General features: G+C 55.5%; 3 protein-coding genes across 3 annotated transcripts; all 3 read left to right on the forward strand.

Annotated features, from left to right (window-relative positions):
• Positions 1-471: 471 nt before the first annotated feature.
• On the forward strand, positions 472-13,721 carry CSUI_004098 (transmembrane). The gene is made up of 16 exons (XM_068064293.1): positions 472-3,435; positions 4,322-4,573; positions 4,964-5,080; positions 5,636-5,855; positions 6,303-6,382; positions 7,008-7,168; positions 7,605-7,665; positions 7,967-8,219; positions 8,462-8,816; positions 9,237-9,519; positions 10,285-10,363; positions 10,889-11,018; positions 11,627-11,689; positions 12,611-12,812; positions 12,997-13,093; positions 13,366-13,721. The coding sequence occupies exons 1-16, from the start codon at positions 1,695-1,697 to the stop codon at positions 13,490-13,492; spliced, it is 4,221 nt and encodes a 1,406-aa protein (XP_067923724.1). The 5' UTR covers positions 472-1,694; the 3' UTR covers positions 13,493-13,721.
• A 1,787-nt stretch (positions 13,722-15,508) lies between these two features.
• On the forward strand, positions 15,509-16,043 carry CSUI_004099 (uncharacterized protein; the record flags this gene model as incomplete). Its single annotated transcript, XM_068064294.1, has 4 exons — positions 15,509-15,676; positions 15,730-15,818; positions 15,878-15,962; positions 16,017-16,043. Coding segments are annotated over 4 exons (369 nt in total), but the record flags the coding sequence as incomplete, so codon positions are not given.
• Positions 16,044-17,421: 1,378 nt separating this feature from the next.
• On the forward strand, positions 17,422-21,840 carry CSUI_004100 (uncharacterized protein; the record flags this gene model as incomplete). Its single annotated transcript, XM_068064295.1, has 2 exons — positions 17,422-17,581; positions 18,038-21,840. The coding sequence occupies exons 1-2, from the start codon at positions 17,434-17,436 to the stop codon at positions 21,838-21,840; spliced, it is 3,951 nt and encodes a 1,316-aa protein (XP_067923726.1). The 5' UTR covers positions 17,422-17,433.
• Positions 21,841-22,675: the final 835 nt, after the last annotated feature.

The raw sequence follows: 22,675 nt of genomic DNA on the forward strand, positions 1-22,675 counted from the left end.
AACCAAACTATGTATACTTGACCACAGAGGCCGGACTGTAGACGGCTTCGCCATTCACTTACGAAGTGATACGTCATTGCCACCTACAGATCAGCCGGCCATAACTAGGGTAGCTGTTTCACCGTTGGGCAACTGACACCTGAGGTTCGGGATGAGGTAGCCGTCTCGCGGCTGGGCGGCGGTCCTTGGAGTGCCCCGTTAGACGAGGTGCGCTGTCCGATTTCTTCTTCGAGGTCACCCCAGTCTCGCCTCCTTCTTCCCTTCGCGTAGTCAGGATATGAGCTAGCGAGTAACATGGTGGCCCGTCGGTCCTGCCGGAGGTCTTGGAGACTGACCCCACGCTGCACACACGATCGGCCGCGCCCTCCAGTACTGTTCAGAGGAATGCGACTATGTTCGCTTCTGCAAGCTTGTTGCCGCAAGGTGTTCCTGGATGTTCGACAGGGCGTGCTGACTGGACGTGACCCGAGGAGACGATACTGTTTCCCAGAAGCCAGTAATCAGAACCTGCACTGGTGTGCAGCCTACCTGTCCTCCCACCCACAAGATCGATTTGGCTCGTCGACTCGGAGAAATACCCAGAAATTGCGCGGGTGATAACAACTCGTGCCAGGAAGGAACCCGACTGGGACTGCGAGAACACCCTCGACTTTCCCCAGATAACTGGGGGCGCCGTATCGGGACACGGATGGTTTGCCGCCAGCCCCGCGGTGGTCGATCGCTGACTGGACAGCGCCCCAGTCTCGTGTTAGTACTTACAGCTTCCTGTCAGCGTGGCTTTTCAATTATTCCCAATTAACACCCTTCTTCCGAACTACCGCGCTTCGGCGCGAGTATTTTCGTGTTTGGGATAGGCCCGAGCTGCGCCATTCTTTTGGATCTGAGGTTTCTCCCTACAGTTCCGAAGTTCGTTCTCTCGTCTTGATCCGGCAGCGGCGGGCTTTTCTTCAAGCCACACTGTGGCAGCTAAGGACTCCCTTCGCGAGCCTGCTTCTCGAACGTTCACGTCCACAGGGTTTTTTTTTCCCATGTTGCTTTCTTTTGCTGCGCCTTCTTTTATTCAGCGTGTTATCAGGTGCTGCTTCTTGGCATTATCAGCGCGCTGTCGCTTTCTTTCTTTTTAGTTCCCCTCTTTCCCATGCCTCGCGGCCAGTCCTCCCGGGCCTCCACTCAGAGTGTGTTACGGCTCTGACATGGACTGGGTGCTAACATAGTATTTCAGTCACGCGTATGTCATTTTCGGGTGTCCTGTGGGGGCCTCTGTGAATTTCCAGGAGGCCGCTTCTCCAGTGAGTTCCTTCAGTGTGCAGTTTTGCATTGCTGGCTAAGGGCCACCGATACATCAGGTCGGTCTTCAGTTTTCGTTCTTCCTCTTTTCGTTCCTCTCAATTCGAAGGAGAGTTGCTTCTCCTACCCGAACCCTGGAAGCCATTGTGTGCCCGGGGTTGCCGGCTACGGTGACGCGAGCTTTCCGTGTCGCCTCGGCCGGACTAGGTTTCTGTAGCTTGTCTAAAGTCGCACATGCAAGGATTCAACCTGATTTGGTTTGCTTCAGCCATGATGGAGTCCTCTGTTGCTTTCCCTTAGAAAGCCGAAGCGTGCAGAGCCAAGCCGTTGCTTGCTGATTAATTCTGCATGTGTTTCACACGGGCAAGCAGCAGCTGTACACTTCCTCCCCGCGGGTCTGAACAAGGATGCGTTCTCGCGGGGAATCTCTGGGTGTGATTGTGGTCCCGACGGGGTGTGATGAGGACGGCGAGGGCAATGGTCGGAGCACCGAGGATGGCACCCAAGGAGCTCTTCTCTCTGGTAGGTCAGGTGATGCGCTGGCTCTAGCCGTGCGCTGTGATGGAGCTCTCCAAGGTGCGCACTCGCCGAGAAGACTACTTCTTTTAGGGAAGCGCCCCCGGTCGCCTGCAAGAGACACAAGCTTTGTGACAGTTCCTCTTCTCCGCTCAGCTCCTCCATCAGCCTCTCCAGGCAGTCCGCAGCTACCTCCTGTTCCTTTCTCTCCAGTGACGCCAGAAGCAGGGGCCGCACCTACTCGACCGGAAGCACGGAGTAGTGCTACTATCTCAGACCTTTCGGGGAGAGACGCTGCAAGTCCGTCGGGGGTCTCAGTGTCCGTGGGCGCAACCACGGCTTCGGGAGGCACTCTGCCAAGACCTTCTTCGTTGGGCCGGGCTGCGCAACGACCACAACCACCAAATGGGAGAAGCCATGGCCAACTTTTGCTTGGGCTGTCTGGTGCCGGGGCGGAGCTCCCCGGCATGGTCCCGCAGGGAGGTTCTGCTGCTACCCCATCCCTAGCGAAAAGTGACGATGGGGACCTGGCGTCACCTGTCCCTAGTTTATCATGCGAGCGCTCTCAGGGAAAGCATCCTGCGGAGGCCAACACTACCACCGATACAGCTGAGAGCAAGAGCTCACTTAACCCAGCAGAGCGGAGTACTGGCGCCCCGTTACAACCCGTACAGAACACCCTGGCGCAAAGTGCGGTGGGGCCGAAGGATGTACCAGGCAACGGTTGTCCTGCTGATCTTGCTGCAGCCTTGCCTTTTGGAGATAGTGCAACTCCTGCAGTCGAGGCGGGAGCCAGTTCGCGCTTCGGTGAAGCTTCGGAGTCGTTGAGAGAAGGTGGGACCCCCGGGCTCAATTTAGAACCCTACTCTTTTGCGCCGCCCCAGGAAGATGACCAGGGGGCGGCAGACCAAGCACAGCAGGAGAGCGAGGACGATGCGGACGGCAGGATAAATAGCCTCGACAAGCTAGAAACTGTCCGGTACATAAAACGGCCGTTGGGAACATTCGAGAAGACTTTGACGTACATGAAGCATCGGGAGTTCATACGCAAGCACCATGGGGTGTTCGGAACAACCTCCCTCTCGTCCTGTATCTGGTGGGCGTTGGGATGTCAGTTCTTGGTCATGTCCGTGGGCATGATGACATGCGAACGAGTCGACGAGGAGGGACCAAAATATGTTAGGAGTTTTCTGGATCCGAAGGAAGTAGGCGGGAAACTGTCCATCTACTTTTTCAGTTCGCTAGCGTTGACGCTCATTCTTGCTATCAGATTCGGGGGTCCACTGATGCTCAAGTGGTCCGCTCGGCTATCCAAGCTCGGGTGCACAATGCTCCTGATTACGGCGCCTGCGGTTCAGATCCGCGAGTCGCTGGAGGGCAGTGTCATCTGCGCCACGGCGTTATATGTTGCCCCTCTGCGTCTCAACGGGATGGTAATCTTCAATGGCATCTTCACGCAGTTGCAGCTTCTCATGTTCATTGGTAGCATGCTCAATTCTCTCTTATGGGCGAAGATGCACGCTTTCTGGTTCAGCCACCGCTCCGTTAAGCTTTGGAACGTCGTCAAGAAACAGACAATTCGGCTCCAGATTCCCCAGCCCATTGAACACAGCCTCGCTCGCGACCGACAACGTAAGCAGTTTGTCTAGGTGATGTGCTGTACGCAGTATGACCTGGTAACGGTTGCGGATGTTACCGCGTGTTGGCCTTACAGTCAGTTTGGAGCCGGTAGAACGGTGACAAGGGTGCCGGACGTCGCCCCCGCCGAAAACCTGAAACGTTGTTGCGCGGTGGAGTTGCCTTGCTCAGTGGAAGGGCAAACACTATCTTGGGTGTGGAAGAGCCGGGTTGTGAGCGGTCTCCGACAAAAGTAGAATCGCAGTTCGTCTACAGAAGAGGCAGCTTCTTCTGAGCTCCTTTTACTTCGTGCATCGGGTGCCGCAGGAGCGGTCGACATGTTGGTGTCCCGCGTCTGTGAGCGCTTGGTCACCGTGGTGACGGCAGATTGGTCGTTGCCTCCCAGGATGACCGGCGTAATGCTTACTCAGTGATCAGCCACGCTCCTCCGCGTCTATCGTGAGCGTCAAGGTTGAGCTGAACTGCTCCCAGAGTCTTGGAACGGCGGACGCGGACCACCTGTAGGTAGCCCGGTGTGTTGTGCTAGACCTTCGGCAACGAATGCAAAGACCATTCTGTTGCTGCCTTGTTGGGTGCACGCTCTGCCCTGCAACTGATATGTCACTCCGTGCTGTTCGGGTGTATCTGTCGGCGACTTGCAGTACGGGGTAGTACGCCTGACAGCCCTGGAACTGAACGCGCCCGCGTGACGTTCTGTTTATCCTCAGCTGGACGAAGACATGACTGTCGGCGCAACAGGGAGAGAGTCGTGCCTGCTCACGCACAGATGCGGCGTGTCGCTAGGAAAGGCCGTAGTGTGGGTATTGATATGTCCGCGTAAAGTGTCCATGACTTACGTAAGTGTGATCAGCCTGTGTGATGACGCCGTGTTTGTCTGCAGCGGGTGGTGAACGCCGGATTATCAATGCGGACGGACTCTACATCGAGCTGCACGGGTTTTCTTTCTCGAACTGGTTTCATCATAACTTGGCCCGTTTCCTCCCAGCAAAACTGGTGCCTTCGGTCGTCAAACCCGCGGTCTCTGTTGTCTTCTATGTTGGCCAAGTCGATAAAGACGAACTACCTCACGGCTTCGGGCGGTGGCGTTCCGAGGCGTACCACGGCGAATCTCTTGTCGGATACTGGGATCACGGTAGGGTTCTTGCGTAGGGTATGGCTTACTACGCTAGGACGCTGCGGGGGAGCAGCTGTCGAGCGCGAGCGTGCTGAGTGGGATCGTCCGCTCCGGCTTGTGTTTGCCTGCACGTATACGCACTTATCAGGTTTGGACAGCGTGTAGCTTCGGCTTCTGGGGAGCAGACGGTTCCTTGTATCGATAATTGCTGTTGCGAGTGGGACAACCGTTCATGAAGGAGAGGGCGGGCACGGTGACGGTATCACGCCTCACTGGAAAACCAGGGTTTTCTCACGTCGCATTCTTGTGGATGCTTCCAGAAGTTTCTTCCAGAGTCTCCCGGTCCCTGCATTCGTGTTTTTTTGGTGGCCTCACATGGGTTATGGTGTCCCCTTTCTTTTTTCGCAGGAATACCGGTGGGGCCCTTCAAGAGTCGCGAATTCGGGACAGGGTCTGGCTTCATGTGCATCCGCATTGGGTGGTGCAAGGTTACTAAAGGGGTACTTAGACCTGATATCCAGCTCGGTAAGTTCACGGAACTTCGGTCGGTCTGGACGCATTCCAAGGTGCTGACACTGTTTTAGCAGGCGCATGCCAGTAGTTGCAATGTCGCTAGATGAGACAGATCTGTTGGGAAGACTCTGCTAACGGTATTTTTACATCTCCTGGACAGGTTAAAACTTTTCTGGGATGCCGGACGGCCTCCTGATCGACTCTGATACACGGCAGGACGCGCGGAGGACCGTCATTCCTTTATGGTTGCAGCTCGGAGGCGATGATGGGTTGCGCATGTGGCTGTCCAGTTGGTAGCCGTGGCAGGGATGGGCTCCGCGGTGGTCACATCGTGTCGACCATGTGGGGCACCACCCAGCCGGAAACGGCTGAGCGGGGAACCGTCAATCACTGCTTGGGTGCAAGACTTCTTGTGGCAGGCCTGGGGCGCCATTTCCCGAGTGAATGCCGCATGCACCGTCTCCAGCGCCGGCGCGGCTTTCAGTGTCTAGCCAGTAGCATTTTGTCATGGGTTTCCTGTTCGGTGGTGTGGGTTTTTGTGTTCGTCGCCGCGTTTGGTTTGAACAGGCGTAGGAGATGCAGAATGCTGCGTGAGCGGTGCTTTCTTTCGCACTTTCCCGAGAGTCACGTTGTATCCCTTGAGGGACGAGGAAACAGACCGAGCGTTCGCGAAGAGGTTGCCTAGTCGAGTTCTTAACGAATTGATTGCAAATGACAAGGGTGCAACGGTGGGCCGCCTGTCTCTTTTTACCTACAAGCCCGCGGACGCTGATGGGGACGTTGCCAGGTATACCCGCACTCGGGCATTATGGCTCGGTCACATCCTTGGTAGCTTCGTGCTATATCCTCCTTGTGCATAGGGAAGCCACAGTCCTGAAGAGATGCTCGTACCCGTGTATCCGTTTTCAGCTGTGTTCGCGCGTCCACGCTGCTGCTTGTGTACGGCAGTTCAGCGAAGGCGGGTCCGGCCTTTCCGGGACTCGATAGAGAACTTATTGGAGGGAAGTGGCAATCCTGAGAAACCATCGGGGAGATGATTGCATGGCCAAGTCTCAAAGAGGCATTCTACTCTTAGCCACTGCGAGTGTGGGGGGCGGAGAGAGGAGCGCACCCGCGTTAGTACGTACTCGTGGACTGTAGGTCTGTAAACACGTCTGTTCGATGGCCAGTACCAAGCGTGGATGGAGTGGTAGCGCTGCTGATGGTGTATGGACATGCTGTGTGTGATGTTCAGACGCCCTTCTTGGCTCGCCTCCCAAGCCTCCAGCGGTGATGACATAGACGACCACGAGCACCCTAACAGTGAAGGAGCACGTGAGTAGTGCAGAGGTTCTTATCGGTAGACCAGGATACCACGTTCAGCTCAGAGGCGCTTTCCCGAACCATCGGCTCACGGGTTTGGAGACAGCGTAGCTTCTGTTTGCTACGTGGCAGCCGTGGTTTACAGCCTTGCCGGGTGGTCGGCCGGCTAGTTAGCAGGCGCTGAGGAGACGTGGAGGCAGTTCAACATTCTGTTCCTTTGGGCTGTGATTCCTGCGCACCACGAGTAAAAGTTGGAGATTGTTGCAGAATGCGGTTGAGACAGACCGGTCGTCGTGGGGAGTGCTGCGAGCGCTTCCCTAGATCGTTTCGGGACTGGAGAGAATGAAGTGAAGTCCTGGCCATCAGTCGGACGCTGGTTTTTAGCGCACCACCAAAGAAATGGTTTGGTTCTGAGGCCAGACCGTTTCGCGCCCCCGAAGGGTGCTGGGCAGTTTCGCTGGTGCGGGTCTCGTCGTCTGCACTTGTGGATGGCACGGCCACCCTGTGCACTTGTACATTCAGTTCGTTTGCTATCCGAAGTAGGCACGTCCACTCATTACGCGTGCAATAGATATTACGTAGATGCATGCACGCACTGGCAGTGTTGCTGTGTTGTCCGATCTGTCTTTTTTTTTAGGCTCTGTAGTGTTCAGCGATCGCGTGCAGAGAATCAGAGGATCGATGATCATGCGCGCTCAAATGCTTTTCAAACGACGTACAGACCGAGCCGCGGGCGAGTCCCGAGCTAAGTTTCTCCAAGAGTGCCAGCGGATGTGTCTTGCGAGAATGGTGCCACATGTAAGGAAGATGCAGCGCTCTTCGTCACGCTGCCTTCACATACACGGCCATTTTCCGCGTTCCACTACCGAGTTCTTGCTGCCGACGTGCTGTTAGTGATTTTTTGCTTTGTCCTTCCTGTCGCCTCGCAACAGTCGTTGATGTTTTCTCTTTCTTCGTATCCTGTCCGGGGCGGTCGGGACGGCTTAAGGACAGGTGACTGGATAGGAATGCGGCCGCGAGGGAGCAGCTTTCACCTGGGTGACAATGACGAGACTTGATTTCTGTGGTACTATAAGACAGTCTCATCCAGTGTGGTTGTTAATAGAGTTGTGAGAAATGGGCGAGTTTCCCCGTTGCGCCGCTGACACGGGTGGCTATGCCTGCTTGGATGTTTGAAGGCGAATGCATTTTTATATGCTGACCAGTTTTACGTTGGGCGTTCGCTTGTGTGCAGCTACCCAACTTCGGCGTCCCCTTCACCACTGAAGTTCATATCACTGTGGACCGTGAGCGAGGTATGCTAGGTTCTTCATAAGCCTTCGAGACAAAGTCGAAATGGAGGTTGGCACAACCAGTCTGAGCCCTTGTTCGCGAACTCTAAACGCAGGTTTCGGACTGCATGGGACGTGACGGAATCACTGAAAGGTATCCTTGCAGAGTATCGGAGCAGCGGGCCCTGTCCGCGGAAAACGTGGTTTTCTTCGCCAAGAAGAACATGAGCTCGGGGAAACACATACTGTGCGGCACGGTCGGTGTACACACAGAGAACAGGCTCTCATACAGACGCACGTGCGTCCCGGTGTTCGCTTTATGCAGGCCTTTACATTGGCGGATGGATTCCTGTGAACGCCTTGATCCCTTTGGAGCCCAGCAAAGGTCCGGCCCTCAAAAATATGCTTCCAGTGTGTAGAGGGGAATCTTTTGGCTTGGCCCAAAATGGAGCCCCTTGCGTGCGGCATCTAACTGACGAGGATGAGGGCGCGGGGCTGGCAGACCAGGAGGCCCGGGAGAAACTGAAGCAGCGAAAACTTTCGGAGTCGCAGATGAAGGGCCGAGGCCTTCATCAACGGTGCGTGAGACCACAGGGCGACGGGGAGGTGTATGCATTCAGGTTTTGTCGAGACGAGGTACAGGTCCGGCTGGGGATGCTTTTTTGCCCGTCTTCATTAGGGCACGAACCCGCTCCAAGAGAGCCATCCACGTGAACACGCGAGGACGTTTCCGCGGATAACCGCGACGGTTGAGATCGCAGACCGCCCGGACAGTGTGCGACCGTTCGTGCTGCCTCTATACGTGTCTGTATTTCTGCAGCTTTGGCTTGGCACTGCATCAGCCTGAAAGGATGATGAAGCGTAGAGGTCCGCAAGGGGAAGCAGAGCAGCGCAGGCTGCTCGAGGATTTTTTCTTTGAACGGCCGCGTATCCGCAGGCGGACGTATGACGATGAGTCCAAGTGCCTCATAGTGCGAACCGTCGACAAAAGGAAAAGAAGGCAGTTACGGGCGACTAGTATGTTTGCGGGGCGGCCGAATTCATCAAGCTCGAGGAAAGACATAAGGCCGAGGAGGAAGTCATCTTCAGCAGCTCCATTAGCTTCGAACTCTAGCAGCCCGGATGATCCTCTCGCTCCAGACGACGACCCTATAAAAGGCTTCGACTGGATCAACGTTAGTCCGTTAAACGGTTTCTGCTGCTCTCGGATGCCCGTATACGGGGTTCAGTCGCTAGGGTTTGCTAGTTCTCGGAGGGAGGTGTAGTCAGTCAATCTCTTTTCCACTTCTGCTGTTTCGTTCGGGTTGTGAATAATCCAGTGTGCGTCTTCGACACATGGACGAGCAGCAACTTCCGCATTCCGAAGTTTCGCACTTACTTAGACACAGGGCAGAATTTTTTTCTTTTCCGTACGTCAGCTGGGAATCCCGATGTTCACGGTGCCAGCGTGCGGGATCGGTTGGTCGGAATGTTAGCAGCGCCAGGTCTCCCTGCAGCTGTTCGAGTGAATAGAAGACCTGTTTATGGGGGGCCCGGACTCCTTTCCCTACTGAACTGCGGCAGGGCGTCGCTGTGAAATGTGCTGTGCTCTCTAGAACGCGCCGGAGTTGCAGATCGACGGCTGGCAGCGTGCGGAGGTAATGGGAATTCCAGAGGCTTTAATTTTTATTCATGGGTACAATACGAATCACGTCCAGTCCCTGCAGATTATGGCACAAATGCTGTCTTTCGGGAATTTTCCTAGCTACATCAAGCCCTTTCTCTTCACGTGGCCTGCGGGACGGAATTTCGCCGAGTTTTTCGAAGCCAGAGAAAACGCGAATAACCCCAGGATCCAGGACTGCTTTAGGGATTTCATTCTCTCCCTCCGAGACAATGGTACGTTTTGCTATGTCGATGCAAGTGTCATGCGGATGACATACTGACAAGGTGAGGTGGATGAGGGCCGACAGTTGGTTCCGCACCAGGGGACGGCGGCACGACTACTCTTTGTTGTGTTTTCCCGGTGCTTGCATATTGGCTTACCTATCAGTGTTCTTTGCAGGCCTTACCCTTCTCGAGGGAGAACGGGTAGATGAGCTGTGGTGCAGCGCCCCACTTGGGGCCGGTTTACTTACGCGCTTCGGCAGAGGGCAGGGCATCGCTTGAGTAGCGCACTACACGGCGTAGCCCATTAGTAGTTGGCTTTTTTTCGAGCACGGGCGTCGGATGACACGGGGTCGGAGTGTCCCCTGCATGCCGTATTTCCGTAGAGTGACCCGTGCGCAGCAGCGTGTAAGGCGGGGTAGAGGTTGGTAGTGCCCGTTCAGATCCGGTGTTCGTTGATTGAGAGAGGCACATTAGATAACAGAAGAATGAGACGGGAGGCCCGAAGAATGTGAGGGGTTTTCGCCGAACGTGCTGCCCCAAGAGAAGAGACGGATGCCTGTTTTCACGGGCGGCCCCGGCGGGAGAGACGACTTCGCGGTCTGTCGGCTGTAGATTTGTGTTGGAAGCAGAAACAGTCGCACGTGCATAGGGACTAAAGGAGGTGCTAAAGTGGTACACGCGGACGTTCCGTCCGTGCTCACGCCACTACAAGCCGAACTTGTACGTCGGATTACGTCGGCTACCTGCCGCCGTGGTGATTGCGGGACTTCTCAGGCATTCGGCAAATTCACATCATGGCGCATAGTTTGGGATCGCGACTCCTGATGAACAGCCTTCACCGCTTCGCTGAGGAGTAAGCAGCATCACGTTTAAACACAACTGAGTCTTTTCCTGAGGATCTCGGCCGGAGTGCTGTCACCATTGCTCCTTGTTACATGGAATCTGCATTGTTGTTGTTCTTTCTCTTGTAGCCCTGACAGGCATGTTCTCCTACTCCGTTTCTCTAAGCAAAAGCGAGGAGTCGCGCTTCGGTGAATTTTCTTGAGTTACTGCGACCTGTCTTGCCTCCGGGCCTCTCGGCGGCACTGTCGCTCTGTGGATTTCGTACGTCAGGGACTTCTTCATCACACAGTCGGGTTGTGACGTCACCTGTCTGGTCACGGTGCGGATGGTGTTGCGGCACTTGTGCATCTATGGGAGTCTCGATAACATCTTCTCTTTCATCATCCAAGGGTCATTTGCCGCCTTCATGTTTTCCATAGCAAAAAGCTAGCGGCCGCTGCAATGTAGTTGTGACTCGTGTAGCTCGTGGGATGACTTAGACCCTTTTTCTATCAGTCCGTCCTCCCAGCGTCTGGTTCCTCGTGTGCTCGCGCAGCATTTTCAACAAGTCTTTGGACCTGGACGGAACTGACCAGCTCGGACTTGGGGCTTCTCGAGACAAGATGCACCTCGTCACCTTGATTTTCTTAAACCCTGAGTTCTTTCTAGATGACTTTGTTCGACACGTGAGCACATTACAGGCAGTGGTTCAGAAGACAGAGGTCTTCTGTGAAGCGACGACTGTCGGGCTCTTGAAGTAACTCTTGTCGGTGAACACTCGGCCAGTGCGTATCTCGAACACGCTGGATGACACGGTCGTAGGCGGGGAGCGGGCGGATTCTGCAGAAGTGCGTAGAGTTTGTAGTTCTTCACTTGTCACTTGGTCGTTGTGTAGAATAGCTCGCTTTAGATTTTTGGATAGGTACAGGTGTGCCAAGGAGTTTGAGAGCAGGGTGCCTCACAGCCAGTCCGCTTTCTAGCAGTAGTTTCGCACACTTGCATAGGTGCCGGTGTGAATGTGTGCGTGATCTTCTGAAGACTTCATGCGTTATGGCTCGCTGGTGGTTATGGACGGACGAGAGTTGACCACCAGGGGCAGAGTTGATGGGGGGAAGAGACCAGGAGATATTTCGCGCGCTGATTGTATACTGCTCAGAGATTCACCTCGACAGAAATCTCACGTGCTATTGTTTGGGTCGCTGCACCTTCCGTCTCGTGACCTGACACTGGTTGTGGGCTGTTGGTCGTGCCGCTCGTCATCGCTTTGCTTGGCTTGACTGTGTGCCTGGTTCAGGAGTATTCGTTCCTTCGTCAGTACTGCAGCAACATCTCTCTTTTTTGCGACGCTCATGATGGGGTACGTTCTTTCTCGGTTATAAGCGACCGCAGGTCTTTTCCTCGGGGACGTGTAGCTATTCGCAGCAAACTTCATAAGTGCTCGAAGCGTCTGGTCTGGCAAGGTAGCGGGTATAGTCTGGTTTCGTACTCATTGCGGAAATGGTAGATAGTGTGTAGAAAGGTAGGCCCTCCAGATCGCCCGGACCGGGCACCACTCTCAAGAGAGTGCCGGTCCAAGCTGTCAGAGAAACCAGTATGTGAGTGACGGATATGTCGTGACTACTACAAGCATACTGGAGCAAATGGGGCCGAAGCAGAAGAGCCACAAGATAGGTTCATTGGATTTCCGGGGTACAGGATTGCTTGCTTGAAATGTTGTTGGTAGGAGAAACTGCACGGTGTTCAGCGGGGACCGAGACCGAGAGATAAGACGGGCTGTTTTCTCTGTAAGGGGCGAATAGCTCTATCCATGCGGAAAAGCCGGCATCCAGTTGGCCCTCGACCCGATGAAAAAACTGACTTTCAGCAGCGGCTGCCCGCACGGGCGGACAGCTCGTGTTTTTGAAATGTGTCAGAGGCCGGTGCTAATCGCCCTGGTGGGGTCGCTTCAGATAACGGTTTCCGCACCGTATTCCTTCACATACAGTTACAGAAGATGCTTTTTGCTGGACGTGGTCAGGATGACGGCTCAGTCGTCCTGCCACAAAGAAGTCATGAATGGTGGCGTCGCGTCCCTTCAGTCTGTTTCATGAGTCGTGACGGCCACCATTAGAATGGATTGAATGTCTTTCCACGCGAACAGGAATGCGAAGTCAGTGCAGAGCTGTTTCTCGTCGTGGTGAACTGTGGTCACAGTGACTCCCTTGTGCAGCGTCGCACGCAGTCGTGACAGGGCAAGGCTTGAGGGAAAGGCTCAACTTTTCTTGTGTGCGTACTGTAGGCTCTCTGGTGGTCCGAGTTGTTCAGTGGCAGACAGGCGCTGGGTCGGAGCGTTTTTGGGCTGTACACGCGACCTAAAGGGTCCGGGAGTGATACCGGCAGTGATGTCGCTCGGAAGTTGCCCCCTGTCTACGCTGAAACCATGGCGTGCTTCCAGGGATACGAGCCGGACTACCTGAAGTCGGATACTCGAGAGTGGCTCGGTACGTTGACCCGAAGTCGCTCGCCGCCTGTGGACGTGCTGGGGGGAGGGCTCAAAATAGTCATTGAACGGGTGCTGGCGACCCTGCGAGACGGTGTCCCAAGAGCTGATGGATTCTTCGGGGCGTACACGTGTGAGGCGGGAGGTGAAGGATTTATGTTGTATCTTGGCTGTCTTGTTCACAGATTTGGATGTGATCGATATGACGTGGCTTGGAAACAACGTCCACGCAATGAGACATTCCTATTGGCCGCTGAACAGAGAGATTATCGAGGATATAAGGTGAGCCTACGCTTTTTCAGGGCATGCGCGGCAGCCGGTTAGCCGCTGGCATTCCACTTTCCATCGTGTGTACGCTCGGCTTGCGGGCCGCAGTGGGGGTTGCCGGCGCCGTGAGCTCTGCGCTTGTGTCTTGTGGAGGGTGTGTGACTGAGAAGAGAGGGCATAGTCTTCTGAGAACCAAGAACACGGTAGTCACGATTGCGACGAGAAGCGGCGGCTTCAACTGCGCGATGTGTTGACTCAGCGAGTGCTTATTTGCTTTGCGTTCGTAGGGAGCTGGTCGTTACAAGGAAACGGGCTCGACAGAGAACCTCTCGTCTGGATAGGCGCGAAGGGAATGTCTGGGTCTACCGTGTCGCCCCCTCTTCACTGACGTCAATTTTTGACAGCGACATCTAACAGCGCGTCTGTTCTGATAAGCGGGCGTTTTACCCTTTGCTGGTGGAGTACTCGTTGGCGGGTTGTTCTCCAGGAGAGAGCATTGCATGATTTTGTTTCCAGAGGCGCGTCTTCCCCGAGGGTCCACGTTTTCTAGTTTGAACAGTACTTCGCCATCACCGTGGTCAATCATCCCTGTGGCGTGACAGATGTCACACCGTGTTCCCGGTGATGCACCTTTATCCATTGTTGTCAAGACGTTTCTCGTTCTTATGGCAGCCGGCTGAGCTCTGGTCAGCCGGACATAGTGCGTGTTTATTTGGCTCGGACTGCAGCAGACGTTAGCATTTGAGGTTTCCGGATCACCGGCAGACGTTCTCGCCGCGGCCTCAACTTCTCTAGCGGGGCGTACGGGTCTGCAGCGTGTCACACTGTCTTACTATGGCGCGTAGAAGCTGCGTCAGGTCCTTCCCGCTGATTCCCCAAGTTCGTGGGATGTCAGGTCAACACGTGCCACCGAGTGGCTCACAGGCTCTTTGACTCAGGCGTCATGATCCGGAGTACGACGCGGTATCGTTGCGGGCAGCTTCTGTGGTATTTGTATGTCACTCGATTTTGAAGCGACACTTGGGGCGTCGAGGCCGGTACAACGGGAGATGTATGGGTTTACGCCTACCGATCCGAGCAGCTCGGCTCAGACAGCGCTGAATGGTTTAAGTGCGGCTGGACCGTGTACCCAAGAAGGGGAGGGTCACCGGTGCGCACTTTGCGTGACTGGCCACTTTTGCGAACAGGCCCTGCTCTCCACTCGTTTTTGTAAGGTAGCAGGATTTGCAGGGCTAAGCGGGCCGGGGGCAAGGTTTCCAGACGAGAGTCTTGCATTCTGGGGGCGCTTCAGACGTGTCAACGCTTCTTGAGGCGACTCGCGCACACTTTCTATTGCCAGCTACTGAGTTTCTGTCGAGGGCGCACAGCACGGCGGCCAGAACAGATCAGCTCTAGAGGCTGTGACCGGCCCAGGAAACTTTCCCCGTCGCAGAGGGGCAGGTACTTTCGGGCAGTTCCAAGTGGGACGGGATGTAAAAAAGCGTGCCTCTGACATCTAGCTCAAAGCCTTTCCAGAAATCTCAGCGAGTGCGGTGAAAACTCCTGAAGAGCAGTGTTGTTTTCACCAGGAAGGCGATCTTTTCTGGACGCGGCTTACAGCTGCGGCTCCCGGAATTTCTTGAGGGACGAATATGTTATCCTATCACGGGAAAAGTGTGCGATCTATTGGCAGTTTCACAGCTTGGGGGAGAGAGCCCGCTACCTCGGCAGCCATGAATTCCTGGAAGTAAGCACACAAAGTGTTTAGCCGAAACTGTGTCAGCACGGGTCTTCCTCACTTCAGGACGGACGTTCTCCATTGAGCTCAACGCGCCAACGTAGGAAGTGGATATCTCATCGCCGAAAAGCAGGCCTGACCGTGCTTTTCTTGTGGATCAGCGGATCGAGAAACAGGGTAGCCTTCCGTACCATCATCCTCATCGTCGTCTTCGGGTTCCACCTCAAGCGTCTGTTGGCGTTGGGTTGACGGTCGCATCTACTGAGAGCCGTTCTGGACTCACCAAGCCCGGAAGCACACCGGCCGGCTGACCTAGTGTGTTACCAACTCCCGCGGCGGCCTGCTCAAGTGGTTGGAAACCGGCTGTTCTGCATTACTGGCAAAAGACTTACCAATGACTCCTGGCCCTGCTTTGTTCTTAATCCATGAGTACCGACCACGTGGGCTGTCACTATAACGCCGAGCAGTAAGATCCACAGACAGTCACGCGGTATGTGATTCATTTTGACGACGAATCTCGTGCAGGAAACCTTGGGTCCTAGGAGCTTTCGGTGTTTCGTGTTCTGCGGAAGAACGGATATGTCCGTTGTGCTTGTGAACGGCGGTTGGCCGTACGTACACTAAAAAGCAGGATGAGACTGGTACAGTCGAGCCAACAGTCACCTCCAATTCAACTCGAGACCCCCCCGTTTTGGCTTTCAATCTCGATGAAGATGCCGAAACTGAAGATGAAGGGAGTCATCTGCTTGTTCGCCTGTGCCGCAACGCTCCTACTCTGTGCCCACAATGTAGACGGCCTGAACCGGGTCCCCAAGTGGGTTCACGACATGAGAGTACAGCGTGTCGCCGAGTTAAAGCAGCAAATAGCGAGGGCTTCTCAAGTAGGGGTAATAACGGCTCTTCGCTGTATCAAGCATGATACACGACGGCCCAGGAGCCTCACACCGCAGCCAACGCAGTCGACGCTATGGATGTCGCCCGCTTAGCTGAGGAGCTTGCGTTCCTTCAGTCAGAGGAGACGCGGTAAGGGTTGCGCTGGTACTTCACTTGGTGTCCGCATCGGGGAAAAAATGCCGGCCCAGCCTGCAGGACGACAAGCGATCCATTGCCCTTTTTGCGACAGTTATCATGGTTGTGCTCTTCTTGATGTTCTTCTTGACCACAGCGGTGAGTCAGGAATCCGAAGCAACGACCGAAGAGATGCAAGACAGTCTCTTGCAGCACATGGAAGAAGCAATAAAGGACGCGAGGTAAAAAGACACTTGTGACCCTGAATAGGCAAGGTGACTGCTGAACTGTCGGATGCCAGCACACTGCAGGGCCGACGAGCAGATCTACTCGATCTCCGGCTGTAAAGTGCAGCGAACGCCTTCTAGTGCAGACCGATAAGGATCACAGCGATTGAATCTTTTCACCGTGGCGCGTTTAGCAGTGGCTGTCAGTGTCCGCACAAGGCATGAGAGAAGCGCTTCCCCGTTCCCTGTATCACGCGTCCCATGCGAGTGATACAGGTTCAATAGCCGATCATTGTAAGAAACGGGAAAAAAAAACGTGACGCTGCGGGTTGTTTAAAGCCGAAGGGAATCTTGCCGCGGAATGACTCGGTTGCTGATTAGCGGTCGAAGAGCCGAAATTCAGTAGCGTGCCGTCCTGTAGCTCGATCGACTTCACTGGAGTGAAGCGATCCGTTCGCAGCCGCAGCGCGGCAGCCTTACCGTTCAGTCCATGCCTCCACAGATTCGGCCCGCGAAACTGCAGACCACTCACCGGCTGCCGCGCGCTCGGTTCAGTACCCGCCGGAACACGCTTACCATATGACCTGGGCGTGAGCCGGAAGCGGAGTAGCATACTTTCCTGCGTTGTCTCGGGGTGACTCTGCTAACTGATTGCCTCCAGGCCCGGCGTGAGGGTGATTCATGCCCAGAGACAGCACCCCAATTTCCAACTGACGTGATGTACGACGATGCCGGGGTGGCGGCAGAAGCACTTGCCTTCTCCATGTGCTACCTGTCGCAACAATGAGATTAGCTTCCCGGACGCCCCTCAGCATTGGCTTCAACTCCCCTGGTAATGAAAGCTTTGCCCCACATGCAGGACCTTCGCAGTCCGGCACTGTCGAGAACCGCATCGATTACTGGAGCCGCTCCGCCTCGGATCTGCGGGCGCGGAGTGCGCACAAAAATGGTGCACGAGGCTTGACACGCACGTTGTGGTGGTACTTGTGTTGACGATGGTTTTTCCTCGGTCACTTTCCACCCTTTCTACAAACGACGGAGGACCGGCATGTCCGGCACTGGCGTCACCTCAGGAGCAATGTAAATCGAGTCAGACAGCAAGCCCCCCGGGGGGACGCCGCGCTCATCTCGAGACTGGGAGCCGAAACGGCCGGCCTCATGATCACCGCAGCTGGCGACAAGGAGTTCGATCTCCGTTGCCTTTTCTTGCAACTTGCGACACCGGGGAGCATTCGGGCTGGTCTCGCTCGGCCTTGCGACAACTCCACAAATTGTGCAGGGGAGCAGTCCTACCTCAAGAGAGGTGCCGGGGAGCAGACCAGCAGGAGCGTCACTCCTTCGCGCGGAGCCGCTGCATTCTCAGCAACTCTTATGTTGTACCGTGGCACAGGGTTTCTGATGGCATGAGCCCGCGCGGCATTCACCTTTCGTCAGCTGAAATTCGAGAGTCAACGCCAGTCCTGCAAGCTGCAACGCCCTCGACTCCTGGCGGAGAAGCCCCGGAGACGGGAAGATGGCCTCCCGCCCCCCCTTTTCCCCCCGCAAAATCGGGTGAGGTATCAGAGCTCGTGCTGCCTTGGAGTCCCAACGGTTCCTTGGCGGCACGCCCGTCAAGTGCCCTGGCAACGAACGAGCTTTCAATAGCCCGGCCTCCAGGTGCCCTAGACCTTTGAAAGAGATTGGCTCCGTTGGAGCATGGGAGGAGAGTTTTAGTCTGGCACATACGAAAAACATCACTGGTGCATCCTCGATCACACGCGCAAAACCATTTCGGAGAAAAACACGTGCACCTCAACAGCAGCGATGAGAACGCATGGCGGGCCTTGCCGAGGGTGTGACTGTATACAGGACGGTACCTATGTTAGCTCCACGTATACGTCACGATTGTTTCCCTCCTCCGTATGCAGCTAAACATTTGCCTTGTTTTCGCATGCATTTTATTGCTCCAACATCTTGACTTGAGCCATGTATCCCTTTCTTGGTTCTTCTTTTCTCTTCTTGGTCCAGGTGCCCTACACCCTAAACCCCTAAACCCTAAACCGGCAGTCAGGGAGCAGCCCGGTTACGAACCTTCACCTCACCAGGAAAACCAGCCACGAACCGTACTGCTTCCGGCGAGTGACCGCATCGACGGAAGACGCGTCGCTGGGCTGAGTAAGCCCTCTTGTCAGGAAACTAACATCCCGCGCGCCGAATACCAAAAGACCGACAACTACTCTCGTTTCCCGGTCACTTCGACAGCCGGGGCTGCCTCTGTGCCCAGATGTGTGCAAGCGGAGAAGGAGGTTTCTTCACTAGAACTCTCAAACAGGCGGACTTGCAACGAGCAAATAAAGTTGCCCAATCCGGCATTACGGTCGAGCCCGGTTCTGCAAAACAACACTGTCTCCAGGAGACCCAACTGCGCATCGGCCTCTGTTCCCGACCAAGCAGGACAACTCGAGTCTCACCGGCGGCACCAGCCTGACTTCCTGGACGGAGGGCAAGGGCTGAAGAGACGGCAGAATATAGCGGCTAACGCGCCCGATGATGCGGACACGAGTCCGCAGACTGTGCAACCGGCAATTGACCACGGACCGCGAAGTGACGTACAGCTGTCACGTTTCAGCGAAGTTTCAAGTTTGCGTTCTGATTTGGACGCGAGGGCCGCAAACGTAGTAGAGGCTGGCGCAAAGGAGCTCAGTCGCCAGAGCCTGGCCGCACCCCCGGGACCTTCCCGAAGGGCGACTCTGCTCGACCGAAAAGCAGCACAAGCACAGACCAAGCCTGCCCCGGCGACCTCAGCTTTTTCCGCCGTAAGCCGCACACCTTCTGATGTCCTCTACAACTCTTTTCTCTCAGATTCCAGGCTGGTCGGCGACTCCGGGCTCACCGGGGTGTCAGACCGGCAAGACACGCCAATAGAGACGATCAATAGCGACGCCAATGCCTCACTTGCACGAGCGGTAGACGGAAAACCCAAAGAGCGCGCTCTAGAGGACGTTTTTGAGTCTCTACGGGCCTTGGTCACTTCGCTGGAGGCACGCACAAACAATACGGCTGATGGGAAGCTGCCTTTGATTCCCCTAACCGCCGCGTCGTCACCTTACTTGTCACCGCGGCACACGAACACTTCCTCAATTCTGAAGTTCTCAAAGGCAGGCCTCGGCTGCAGGGATGGCAACGGTTGCAATTCTGAAAGGCAGGCACGTGACGAACGATGCCCAGTGTGCCCCGTGCTGAGCTCAAGGAGCCAAGCTTCATATGAGCGCTGCTGCTACTGTGGCCGGTCGCAGCAAGAATCATTGAACAGTCAGGACAGGAGGCTCGCAGAGGAAGAAAGAACGAATGCATCCAATGTGCTGACAGGTTCTCCTCTCGGAGATGCTGTGCTAGTTGACAGCAGAGTCGATCTCTCCGAAAGACAACAGATATCGGAAGAAGAACGGAAGTGCTCGTCTCAGCCGGGTTTCTCGAAAGCAGCATTCCAGCAGACTCGGTGCGTTACCGCTACACTAAAGCAAGGCCCTAGTCAGTTCCACGCCTCGCTGGTTAAGCGAACCCACCGCCGTTCGCAGTCAGGATCAGAACAGGGCGGCGGTGCGGGAGGCACCGACAGTCCAAGTCAACACCGTGACGCGGCCTCCGTTGAAGTGACACGATGCAAGACTCAGTTCCTGCTGACATCTCTCCGACACATTATAGATCAGCAGCTGGAGCAGCTAATGGAGGAACCCGTGTTCTCAGCTGGGCCCAAGAGAGCCATTACTCCGACCGAGGCGCATTCTCCATGCCAGGTGCCGTTGGCCGTTCCCGAAGGGCAGAATTGCTCTCCTACTCACTCGGAACGACTTGGTACAGCTGCCGCTCCTGTGACAAGTGAACGTGTGAGACAAACGACCCGAGTGCTTGGCGACCATAGCTCCCAAGATCCTTACAGGTCGCCTAGCCTTCAAAACAAACAGCCAGCAGGGTTCTTGCCGGGAGTCTGTTCAGAACACCCGATCGGTTGGGAAGAGATGATAGGAAGTGACAACGCAGAACGAATACAAGACCCAAGACCGCAGCAGCGTCTCATGGGGAAAAAATTACGCGGACGTGGTAGAGCGCTCCCACGAAGCAACAGCGTCCCCTCTGACACGAGAGATGCTTGCGGCGGGGTCACAAGAGCCCTTTGCAGCCGTACTGCACTCGTTGTGAGAGCTTCGTTTCATCCGAGTGCAATAGCGAAACCTGGACAGATTGCTGAGAGCAAGCGAGAGAACGGCGTGCTCCACAGGCACGTTCCCGATGGACCGGGACTGGAGCAGCTCTCCATTCCTCAGCTCGGAGAGGATACGAGGACGAAGCAGAAATCAGACGGTTTCTCCTCCCCTTGTTCCGGGCCAGCGACCCAGCCAGGTTCTCCTTCTCCTGCGGGGCCTCAGGATAGCAATGATCTCATGCTTGTAGACGCAGTTCCCAAAGATGTACTGCTGGCGTTGCTTAAGCGTCTCGTGAAGGAGGCAGGATCTGCGACCCGCCACAAGAGGAAAAAGCAAACGGCTGAGTCCACTTCCTCCGCCCCTAATTCCGATTCTGGCGAGACAAAGACGTCAGCGTCTTCGCCTAGGGAGCATACACGGCCCGCAAAGCCAGGCGAAAAGCGAAGGGTCAGAAAGAAAAACGCGGGGTCAGGACAGGTTCGCGAAGTCAGTTCGCTTGTGGCAGTGAAGCGGCAAGTGCCACGCACCTTTCAAAGGCGTCGTTACTCACCCGAGACACTGGACGGCGTTAAGGAAACATCTCCGGCATGTGCAGACGTGAGGTCACTAACACGGCAGTCGAGAGACTGTCCACCAGTTTTCAATACCCCTCTGTGTCGCAGGCATCGCCAGACAGCAGCGATAAGAATACACAGCACGCCAGACTTGTCTGCGCAGGAACACTGTTCGAGAATAAAGGGTGCCACTGTTCAGAGGAATCGGTGCTCTCCGGAGAACCTAGAAATCGTTCGTCCACCTGCGTCTCTCAGAGCGTCAACCGGTGAAAGCACGAAGCGGGGCACGTCAGTGCTTCGCCGGGGCCCATCAGCATCCGACTATCCAGAAACAGACACAGCTGCTGCCTTCTCGGAGCTGACTGAGGAGGAAGCTTGGTTGTGTGAGATTCCCGCCGCGGAGGTCACTGCGAACAGCCCGGCATCTAGTTCCAGAAGCCATACGCGTGGCATAGTGCCAAGATCACCCAGTACCGGCTCATGCGACCAACGCGGTCTGCTCGCTGAAGACAACGGCGGAAGAGACAGACGCCAAGCTCTTGACTGTCCTCCTTCGGATGGTCGGGATCCGAGGCGCTTCCGCAGCTCTCAACTTGGCTGCGATGATGGGACTGATCACTTAGAGTCGATCTCACAACCTACGCCAAAATCAACAATGAAAAAAGTGCATCATCATATAGACTCTTCGTCCTTGTCTTCACCTCACCAGCAGTGCTCTTCTCGCGTTTTGCCTCCGCCTTCTCGCTGCGGAGCCGAACAGCGCAATACGCAGTGGGATACATCATTGGCTTCAAGCGACAATGACGGCGCCGTTGCGGCCGCCACTGCGGCAGCCAAAGCGGCGAGCGTGGCGGCGGCTGCTGCCAGCGAAGCCAGCGAGGTCGTCTCAACGGGACAGACTGGCTCTTACGGCCCTCCAGCCGGACTTTCACTGTCTCAGCCTGACAGCGCCGAGAAGCCATACCAGCCCTTCATTTTTCTGAAGAAGGCTCGAAAAGAACAGGATGCTCTGCGACCGGGTGAGCTCGCAGTGGCCTTGTACGCGAGACAGAAAGTCGTCAGTCTTCGTTAGTGTTTTCGTGTTTCCTTGCGAAGGAACAGCACTCACTTGAGACCTCAGTCAACAGTTCACATAAGAAACCCCCTTCCACATCGACAGGAGCATGCGGTGAAACTTGATGCAGTGCAGAGGACTCCGACCGGTACGACAGCTAGGTGAATAGCCCACCGTTGGCTTTTCGTTATTCCACTGTGGCTTCATGCACCTTAATGTAGGGGGTCCGTCCACGTACTTGCGGCAAGGGTCGATTCCCGAGAGAGATCCACCAGACTCTACCTTGGACAGCCCTCCGTCAGCAAGGGCCACCCCAAGTAGACAAACATGCCAGCTGAAGTCTGTCCCAGAATCCCGCTGCGGGATGAAAGAGATCTCGGAATCGACCACTTCTCGCGAGTCGAATAACCTCGGAGATTACGAGCAGCTCTCCAAGCCCCCCAAGCATCAGCGTCGTGGTAGCTGCTTCGCGTCTCGGACGGTTGGAAGCCTTCAGGAACTCAATAGAAAACGCAGCAGAAGGCTGCAGGGGCCTGTCCCACCGGACAAAGTGAGGGCGGCTTACGGCTCCCCGTATTCAGCTGGCCAGATGTTGACATAAAGATACCACACCAGAAACACACAGGGAGCATGCTCAGCGTCACTGGTCGGGTCATGCTGCGCCGACGGGTAACTCTGACTCCCACTGGGGCGTTGTCTAGAAAACAGCGGGCGGATACCTGTACAGGCAATGCTCCCTCGCTACCAAAGAGCGGGGTTGTAGAAGATGCCCTGTCAGGAGCGGTCTGACTCGTGCTGTATCGGAATCGAACGCATCCTAGCCATGCTGCGTACAGCATTAGTCAGCAGGTAT

Source organism: Cystoisospora suis (assembly GCF_002600585.1).
Source record: "Cystoisospora suis strain Wien I chromosome Unknown contig_1850, whole genome shotgun sequence".
NCBI classification, from domain to species: Eukaryota; Apicomplexa; class Conoidasida; order Eucoccidiorida; family Sarcocystidae; genus Cystoisospora; species Cystoisospora suis.